At 46.2% G+C, this 10,230-nt stretch overlaps 1 protein-coding gene across 1 annotated transcript in view; it reads left to right on the top strand.

Moving 5' to 3' along the window:
• Susd6 (sushi domain containing 6) overlaps positions 1 to 9,609 on the top strand; it is a 92,942-nt gene extending 83,333 nt beyond the window's left edge. The window contains exons 5-6 of the mRNA XM_051196233.1: positions 3,150 to 3,577; positions 5,841 to 9,609. Of these exons, the coding sequence (XP_051052190.1) occupies positions 3,150 to 3,577; positions 5,841 to 5,866 (454 nt within the window). The 3' untranslated portion in view covers positions 5,867 to 9,609. The remainder of the gene's footprint in view (positions 1 to 3,149; positions 3,578 to 5,840) is intronic.
• Positions 9,610 to 10,230: the final 621 nt, after the last annotated feature.

Here is a 10,230-nt window from a genome sequence, read left to right on the forward strand (position 1 = left end):
GAATCCAGGACCATGGTACCATTCTGAAATCAGAAGAAGTGGGTTTCTCATCTGCAGAATCTCCTTTTTCACTCATAGTATATCATCCTAGACTCGGGTGGGGGTGACAGATGGTGGTGCCCCAGTGGGAATGGCCCTGAGTATGTACATCTCCGATAGGGGACTTTTCTCCTGCCCTGCCTTGGCTTCTGTAGTTGCTCTACCCTTGAGGGTACCTCACGCCTTTGAAGAATAGTCATTCATAGCCCTACATTAGTCACTGTCTTAGCTCTCAGGCATAATAGTCCAGACTAAACTACATTCTATAAAATGCTCCAGACTTGGAACTTATAGATACAGACTACCCTGAAGTGAATTTCTGTACAGGAATGTGGTATTTCCTTCTTCCTCTTGTTTAGAAGAAATGGGAGTAGCCATTATTTTTAAAGAGGTATTTTGAAGGGAACTGTTGAATTATGTTTACTATGTGAGTGGGCATGTGCCATACTGTGGTGTACATGTGGGAGGGTCAGAAGACAGCAAACACTAAATAAATAAATTTGTTTTTCAAGACAGGGTTTTTCTGTGTAGCTTTGGCTGGCCTACAACTCACAGGTGCCCTCCTCTCTCTGCCTCCCAAGAGTTAGGGTTAGTTAGGGTTAAAGATGTGTACAACCATGCCCAGCAACAAAAAAAAAAAAAAAAAAAAAAAAAAACTTAGCGTTTCCTTTCCATTCAGAAATGTCTGGGTACTTTTAAGGATGCTAATTGCCTTCAATGTATATGTTATTTGAATTGGGCAATGAAGATTGTGTCTGCCAGGTATAGGCAAGGAAAGCAAGGAAATCAAAGAGTTAATCACTTGTGAGCTAGCAATGGTAATGCCAGTATAGGCTGGCATCTGTACTGTGCCTCTCAGTGTAGAAAATGAAGGAACACATCCTCCCTATCTGTAGTCTAGGTAAGATTTAACTTGCATTTAATTATAATGAAAAATAATTACACACGTTTAGGTAGTGGGACATCTTCCTAGACACTTAAAAAATTGTCAGGGTCTCTGAGACTGGAGAGATGACCCAGCAGTTGAGAGCCCTGGCTACCCTTCTAGAGGACCTGAGTTCAATTCCTAGCATCCATATGATGGCTTACAACCATCTGAAGATCCAATTCCAGAGGATCTGACATCTCTTTATGGCCTCAGGGAGTGTTGCGCCCATGTGGTGTATAGGCATACATGCAAACAAAACAGTCATTACATATAAAATAAAATAATCTTAATTTTTTTAAAATTGTCAGTGTCATAAACTCTAGATTAGTGGAAATGAAAGGGACAGGACAACTAAACAGTATATGCGTCTTAGGGTGGAAATGTTGTAATGAAACACCAAGACCAAAAACAAGTTGGAGAGAAAGGGTTTACACTTCCACATCCATAATCCTTCACTGAAGGAGATGTGGACAGAAATTTAAACAGGGCAGGAACCTGGATGCAGGAACTAATGCACAGAGGCCATGGAGGAGTGCTGCTTACTGGCTTGCCCCCCATGGCTTGCTCAGCCTGCCTTCTTATGGATCTCAGGACCACCAGCGCAGGGATGACCCCACCCACAATGAGCTGGGCCCTCCTACATCAATCACTAATTGAGGTAATGCTCAACAGGCTTGCCTACAGCCCAGTCTATGGAGGCATTTTCTTAATCAGGATTCCCTCCTCAGATGACTCTAGTCCAGTGGTTCTCAATTTGTAGGTCACAATCCCCTTGTGGGTCAAATGACACTTTCATAGGGGCTCCCATACAAATTATAAAGTAGCAATGAAGGAATTTTATGGCTGGGGTCACCACAACATGAGGTGACAGCATTAGGAAAGTTGAGGACCACTGCTCTAGTCTATATCAAATTGACATAAAATTAATCTGCACAGTATATTTAATTCTGAATAAAAACAAAGAACAGAACAGCAATGAATAATTTTGCAGACAATTTGGGACATTTGTATTATAGTACACCATTGTTAAATTTCTAGACTGTAACAACATTGTTATATGGATAACAAGAATGATCCCCAGAAAAGGTGTCTGTGTAAATAAATCTCACAATGTTCACTACAAAGAAGCCAGAGGGGTTGTGTATCTAAACATATAAATCTAAAGCCAAACCAGTTGAAGAGTTTGTGGTATAGTTGAACTATTAAAATACAAAATAAAAGCTGGTCTGTGGGTGACCCATGCCTTTAAACCCAGCACTTGGGAGGCAGAGGCAGGCAGATCTCTTGTGAGTTTGAGGCCAGCATGGTCTACAGAGCAAGCTCCAGGCCTGGTATTGTATGCCTGTAATCCTAAGCACTTGGGAACGTGAGGTAGAAAGGCCCTGAGTTCAAGGTTAGTCTGAGCTTAAATAGTAGCAAGACATGTCTCTTTAAATAAAACAAAATCAGCTAGATGTGGTGTATACCCTGTCTAAAAAAAAGAAAGAAAAAAAAAGCAGTTTTCGTGTAAACCACGATAGTGGTGGTGAGGCCCTTGTGGTATTGAGGGAGTGGGAGTAACTGGGACGGGCGCAGAGGGTCTAGGTTGCAGTTCCTGACCTCAGGCGTGCACCCCAGTCCCACTTTGGACCCTGCAGAGGCCTGTATGTAGACTTTGTCACTTGTTCTTTCCTGCATTTGTGTTAAAATTTAGAGTTTTATGTATTTATGTAGACTAGCTGGCCTCACACTCATAGAGATCTTCCTGCACCTGCCTCTCAAGTGCTGGGATTAGAGGGGTGCGTTACCAAGCCCAGCAAGATGTATAAGTATTTTGTCTGCATGTATGTCTATGTATGATATATGGATGCTGGCAATCAAACCCAGGTCTTTTGAAAGAGTAGCCAGTGCTATTAACCATTGAGCCACCCTCTCCAGTCCCAAGAACACAGTCTTTAGACGTATATAAAATGGGGTTCAATCCCAAGTCCACCCTTTACCAGCTCTCTGGCCCAAGCCTACATTCTTGGTGAATCCCTCAATGAAGGGGCTCAAGTGAGGATCCAGTCAGCATGCTTAAAGTACTTCCTGCTTGCTGGCATATAGTAAGTGCTGGAAAATGATGTTATTTGTTGGTGCAATGTTATTGAGTCACCTCTGTGTTACTCAAATTCTTACTTTGTCTTTTTCTTTTCTGATCCAGGCGTGATCAAGGGGTTTCTGGGGACCAAGTCTCCATCATGGTGGATGGGGTCCAGGTTGCACTACCTTCATACGAGGAAGCTGTGTATGGCAGTTCTGGTCATTGCATGCCACCAGCTGACCCCAGAGTACAGATCGTTCTGTCCGAAGGGTCTGCACCTAGTGGGAGGAGCATGCCAAGAGAGCAGCAGCTGCAGGGACAGGGGGCCTGCTCCTCTGCAGGTGGAGAGGATGAGGCCCCTGGCCACTCTGGGCTGTGTGAAGTCTGGGGTTCCCAGGGCTCAGAGACTGTCATGGTGCACCAAGCAACCACATCTTCCTGGGTGGCCGGCTCAGGGAGCAGCCAGCCGACACACAAAGACACTGCAGACTCGGAGAACAGTGACATACAAAGCCTTCTATCACTCACATCAGAGGAGTACACAGATGGTAAGCGGTCTTTGCTAAACATAGCTCACTGTTAGAATCCTTGCTGGGAATGATGAAGCCCTGTGGGTCACTCTGATGATTAGTGTATTTTCACCCCTCAACCCCGCAACACCCCAAAAGAAGGTAATAGCCAGAGTATTAGCCTATGCAGTAGGATTTGGTCCTCAGAATGCCAGGTAAAGCTTGGGGCTCCAGTAGGGAGACTTCACTGTTACCTGTGAATTGTGATGGTTCTCGAGTCTACTACTATTCACAGCCATAGACTCCGCTAAACCAGCTATAGGGTTCAGGGTATATATAAGGCTGTTAAAGTTTTGTGTTCCTGATAGGCACAAATAGCAAGGAGACCTTGGGCTGAAGTAGAGAAGACACGAAGTATATTGCTGGTTTCCTTGTGCTGGTAGATAGGTATGACTGTCCCCATTTTACAAATGGATAAAATGGGACTCGGTTTCACTTGTCATTTATCCACTGGTAATTGACAGCTGAGATTTAAAACTAAATGACTGTGACTCTAAACCAGCATTTTTAAAAATACTTATTATGGATATACTAGTGTTCTACCTGCATGTATGCCTGCAGTCCAGAAGAGGGCACCAGATCTCATTATAGATGGTTGTGAGCCACCATGTAGTCCCAGGCAACTAGCTCCTTTGTGTCAGACTGGCCATAGAGCACAGTGGCTACTTACTGACAATCTGCCTTTGCTGGAGATTTTAACTATAATTCAAATCTGTCACTGTAAAGAATATCTATAGGTGAAATCCCAGTGTAGTTCTAGATTCAAGACAAAACCTAGAAGCTCACTGTTCCTTTCGCCTTTCTGAAAGAGCCCCAGAGGAAACTTCACAAATCCTGGTATCCTGGAAAGAGTCCATGCCTAACACTTAGAAATGTATTGGTAGCTTGTTTTCTTTGTTGGAGGAAGGTGGTAAGGGCCCTATAATAACTGACCCAGTTTGGATGTGGCTAAGAGCACTTGGCATCCTTTGCCCTTCCTCAGGAGCCAAAGAGGTTGCCTATTCTTATTTGATGGCTACTTGTGTTTTTAGTTTGGCTTTTGTTTGTTATTTTGTTGTTTTCAGAGACAGGGCCTCTCTGCATACTCCATGCTGCCTTAGAAACCGTTGTCCTTCTGTCTCAGCCTCCCAAGTGGCTGATTACAGCTGTCTACCATGGGCTAGCTTAAGTAAGCTTTCTTTTTTTTAGTGACAGGGTCTCACTATGTAGTCTTGGCTGGCCTGAAACTCACTATGTAGACCATGCTGGCCTCAAAACCACAGAGATTGGCCTGCTTCTGCCTCCAATTAAAAGTAATTCTGCTGGAATGGAAAGTAGGTGTCATCACACCTGACTTGAACAGACCTTTTTGAAAGGTTTGTGTTTGGTACCAAATAAAGTTTCAGGTGTGACTCAGACAGGAAACATGCTCTCTGCTGCATAGAGTATCAGTTGGAAAGACAATGGGGCCTGCACTGGAGACATCATGGAACCAGTAATTGTAGTGCTAGCTAGATATGGTGCCTCAGGCCTGCAATCCTAGCATTTCAGAGACTGAGACAAGAGGACCACAAGTCCAGGTCAGTTTGAACTGTATAGACCCTATCTTTAAGAAACAAGGCCAGCACTGGCTGCCAAGCCTGATGATCTGGTAGATCATCATGTGGTAGAATGAGAACTGACTCCTGAAAGTTCTGTGACCCACAGGTACAGATACACATCATCACATACTTCCTGCAGTGTGCACACACGTTAAAAATGGATAGCAATAAAGTTTAAAAATACAATAATGAAATAATGAGAGGTATTCAGAAAGCAAGACATCTGAAGACTGATATCCTAGGAAGTCAGGAGCTTGACACATGGGTCTAACCTCTTGTCTAGTGACATATGAGAAGACCAAACCCCAGAGAAACAATGTGGTTTGTCCAGGTGGCTTTAAAGAAATGCTGGGAGGACTTTGTGGCTTCCTAGAGCGGGATTGGAGAATTGAAAGTAAGTAGACCAGCAGAGAAGGGAGACAAGGTTGTGTTGGTTGGTGGGACCAGAAGGGGTTTGAATGCCAGGCTCAGCATTGAGATTTTATCATACAGGCAGTTGGAGAGATGAGGGAGAGAGCAAGAAGTTCTGAATAGTGTAGATGTGTGCCGCAGAACATTTTATTTCTTTGAAGGGGGCTGTGGGGGCTCCTGAGGTAGCGATTGGGAGTGCTTTTGAGAGACAGCTTTCGGTGACTACTGTTCTCCCTGCCCCACCCCTGCAGATATCCCGCTGTTGAAGGAAGCGTGAGGGCTGCCACGGGCCTCTCTCCTCCTGTGGGTTTGAGTACCATGTCCTCTCCAGTTTCCCCACCTGGATGCCTGAGCTGCCACCTGTGTATCTGTGTGTACCTGAGGGCCTGCAGGCCACCCCGCTGGATACTCAAGGAAGATTCTCACCATCTGCCCACTGAACAGCTGGAGGACCTGGCTCTTTGCCTGGCCCAGCCTTCCCATCTGTCAGGGACATGTCTGAATGTGCTGGATTGAACCCTCCCTTTCCGGAGCCACCACTGGGATCCTTCCAGCCAGCTCTCTGGTGGCAGCCCCACAGCCATGAGGGCCTGAGTACTGCTGTGTTTACTTGTGCCTTCCCCCACCCTGTCCAGGTTCCCCGATATGCAGGTGGGTTGCTGTCCACAGGCCTTAGTGGCTGTTGCCACCTGTACACAGGCTGGGACTGGAGCTGCAGAAACCAGAAACGGATTGAACAGTAAGGCCCTCAAAGCAGGAGTGACTCTTATTGGGGCCAGAATGTGGGTTTCTGAGCTTGCCCTGTGTGTTGACACTGATGACATCTTCCCTAACTGGGAAGTCATGCCAAACCCGCCCATCACTCGGCTGTCCAGCTCGGATGCAGGGTCCTGGACCTGTTAAGTTTCCAGGAAGCACCCAGAAGACCATTGGGAGGGGAGAAGGTTGTCAGATAACGATTGTCTTCCTAATATGCAAGTTCTCACTTCCTGCTTCCAGCGTCAGCTGTTTTGGCCTTGGTTTTACTCCTGGCTAAGGGGAAGTTGCATGCTGTCTCCTGGACTTCGTCCTAGGTAGCTCTGGCTTCCTTGCAGCCCACAGAACCCTGAGATTTGCTGAGATGCCAGCAAAAGCTCATTTGGGTTTTGGCAGTCTGGGCAAGTTGCCCATTTCTAGGTTTGTGGTGATGGAGGGGAGGTTGAGAGGTACAGACCAAGTCCCCTGTGGCTGCAGGCAGCTCGGGCCGGGTCCCGAGGATCCTCCTCACCACAGTCATGTGCCTTAGTAACTATGCCCAGAACATGGCCTCAGTGTCGCTGCTTCTCCTACTCTGCTCTCTTCTCCAGGCTCTTCAGTCATTGCTGACAAGCCACTCTGTCTTTCCTCCAGAACTAAGGACACCCCGGCTTTACCAGCTGATGTGAGTTGGTGGGTACCCAGAAGCCTGAGATGTAGGCCCTGGAGCGTGAAAGTGCTGGCATTGAAGGGGTACTCCGGGCATTGTGCTGAACCCTCCTATGGCATTGAATGCCTGGGTAGCTGAACCAGGCTTCTCCCTCTTTCATTCTTTCTTTTCCTCCAGCCTCAAAGCTGGAACACGTCAGCCAATTCTGGACTGCACCTCTGATATTCCTTCCCTGAGCCTCTCTGGGGTGGTGAAAATAAGCCCAGTGTATTTATAGTTTCTGACCTAACAGGTTAGCTCCAGGCATCAGTGGCCTCAAATAGGGGAATGGTGTCCCCTAGCCCACTGCCTCCACTTACAAAGCACTTTAGTCCCTGCCATGCCTGGCTTCCTGCCACCCTCGTCTCCTTTCCTCTCAGGGTAAGGGCAGTACCTGCTTCCCTGTTGGCCACTCCCACATCCCCCCATCCAGGAGGCCAGTCTATTGTGCCCAGTGTCCAGGGAAGTGTGGTTGGCTAGGAGGTGCTAGAACAGAAGACTAAATGGAGACAGTACACACTTCTTAGCAATTGCTGTCATATACCACCTGGGGGGGGCTCCAAGGCCCCAAGCCACCGCACAATGACTGTCCTTTACCCTCAGTGGTGCCCACCCTCCTCAAGAGAGACGTGAAGTGGAGGGCAGGAGTCTGCTGAAGGAGCCTTCCTCTTCTGCTTACTGTCCTAAAAAAATCTGAATTCTGCTCTAGGAGGTTTTAAAAGAAAAATGGAAGATCTTTCCCTTTTTTGTGTCTTTACTCTGGGTTTTTGCCCCTTAACAGATTGCACTTTTTGTTTTGGAGTTATTTAGCCACATAGGTGACTGGCTTGACCCTTGGGTAAAAGAACCTCCTGGAGCCACCTTCCCTCTCCCCACCCATTAACCTGCTCTCTGGGGATCACAAGCCCAGGCTCATCTAACCGGAGGACAAAAGGGCCATGTCCCCATCCTCCTGTCACTAGTTTTGAGATCTGTTCTTGGAGTTCCCACCTACTGCTGCTGGCATCTGCCACTTCTTCCTATGTTTCTCTTTCTTCTAAAGCAATTTCTTAACCCTCAGCCATGTTCTGTGGCTTTGGGGGCATCTGGACCTTGTCCCTTACAGAAGGATAGGGGGGACTTAAATTGCCTTGAGGTGGAGCAGGTGGAGCCCGGCTAGAAGCAGGGTCAGTGGCAGGTGCAAGGCTGTTGGGCAAGAAGATGCTTAGAGCGAGTGGAAGGAGCTGTGCAGCCTGCTTTGCTGGGCTCACCTCTGGGGGCATCCTGCAGACTTGTCCAGACGACAGTCAGCACCAGAGGACTTTTACACCGAGCTTTGCTTGGTTGGTTTTGATTTGGGAGATATTTTTGTTCTGTCTCAATGCAGGTTTTATATCCTGGTGACAGTCTTATCAATTTTCAAGGGCCAGAATGGTGAAATAAATAAAACTGAAAATTCCGTCCCTCCATGCCTTAGTTTAACAGGTAGGCTCTATCTGCCCAGTTCTGTATTTTGTGTGCCGTTTCTGTGTTCCTGTTTCACTGAGTGAGAACCGTGAAATGGGTGGAGTCCTGACCACTTTGTGGATTTGTTTGCTTTTATAAGGCATTTCAATGTACATTCTACAAGCACTCCATTTGCAAAAGAATTTAAAGTCTTCCCCATTCATCTTGCCCTCCTCCCCAACTCCCAGCTTTACAGTTCTATAGAGAAGCCAGACTACAAGACAAAGGTATACTTTTCCTGCTTTGTGAGTGGCTGAATGGGGATAGATGGCGCCTTTTTCCTCCCAATCCTATCAGAGCTCCTGAAACACTTGGCTTCCTACATAACAATGTCTCCTCTGTTTCTGAGGAACATTCCAGAATAGAAAGTGGAATATGCTGCAGACATTTCTAGATCCTTGTTCCCTTCCTCCTCCTCAATAGCAAAGAGGGGCTAAAAGGAACACACATAGCCAGCCTACTACACAGCTTAATTCCAGGTACCTTGTGCCTGACAGTATGGCTGGAGCCTCTCCTTGTGGGGCCTGCTAGGTCTTCTGCAGCCTTTAGAGAATATTTTCTTGGCAGATGTTTAGGCTGAGTGATGTGGCAGCTGGTTCCCTGGAAAGCCAAAAGTGGTGGGGCCAGTTTTTCTGAGATGGGACTGAATTTCCAGCTGAAAACCTAGTAGAGTTTTGAACTAAAAGCCTCCCCCCCCCAAAAAAAAAAGACCCTCTCCCAATAGCAGAGTTTACCAGGGGAGATGTGGGGAAAGAGCGCTTAGATTGCCAAGTAGGGAGTGGAGATGGCTGTGGGCTGCATGGCTGTATGCACACTGGCCTGGCTTCTTAAGGATGTGCACCACTATGGGATCCTTTGCAGAATGGTACTCATATAATGGTTTAAAACAACACATGCATAATCGACTGTGCAGGATGTCAATCAATCTGGGTTTGCTTTATTTTATTTTTTATATATATTTTTTGGTATCCTGTACATTGCAGTGGGTATGAAGATAGTATTTTAATATTTGTACAAAGTTTAATTTAATTTTAATTGTTCTATGTATATAACTGCATTTCTAAATAATAATAAAAGTTCTTATGAAGGCAGTTTTGGAAGATGTAGTCTTTTCCAAAAGCTTTTATAGAACTCTAGATGACTGAAAAGAGTAGGTATAGGGAGTGAATCTCTGGCGTAATGTTTGAGCTCTTGCCTGGCATGTATGAAGCCCTAGGTTCAATCTCCAGTACCACAAAAGGGAGGAGAGGAGAGATCACTTGGTAAAGTGTTAAGCATGAGGATCTGAGTTCAGATCCCCAGCATCCACATAAAAAGCTGAACATGGTGGTGTGTTCCTATAGCCCTGAAATGAGGGAGCTTGCTGGCCAGCCAGTCTAAGTGAGCTCCAGGTTCAGTCAGACTGTCCCCCAAAATAAAGTGGACAGAAATATAGGAAGACACTTGATGTCATCCTTTGGCTTCTACATGTATACTTGGCTTCTACATGTATACACACACAAGAGCTCATGAAGAGATGTTGCCTGGCACAGGGTTAAGGAAACTGGACAGATTCATAAACTACTCATTAAGAACATAAAACAACAGTTTGGTGGTTGACTGGATGAGGCAGCCTCGTGGGGTACACAGTCTCCTGCAGTTAGTGCAAACGAAGGTGACCCTAGGAGAAGGACCACTAGCTATCATCAGTGGAAACCTATTGTCTCTTGATT

This window comes from Phodopus roborovskii, unplaced genomic scaffold (genome assembly GCF_943737965.1).
Source record: "Phodopus roborovskii unplaced genomic scaffold, PHOROB, whole genome shotgun sequence".
Taxonomy (NCBI): Eukaryota; Metazoa; Chordata; class Mammalia; order Rodentia; family Cricetidae; genus Phodopus; species Phodopus roborovskii.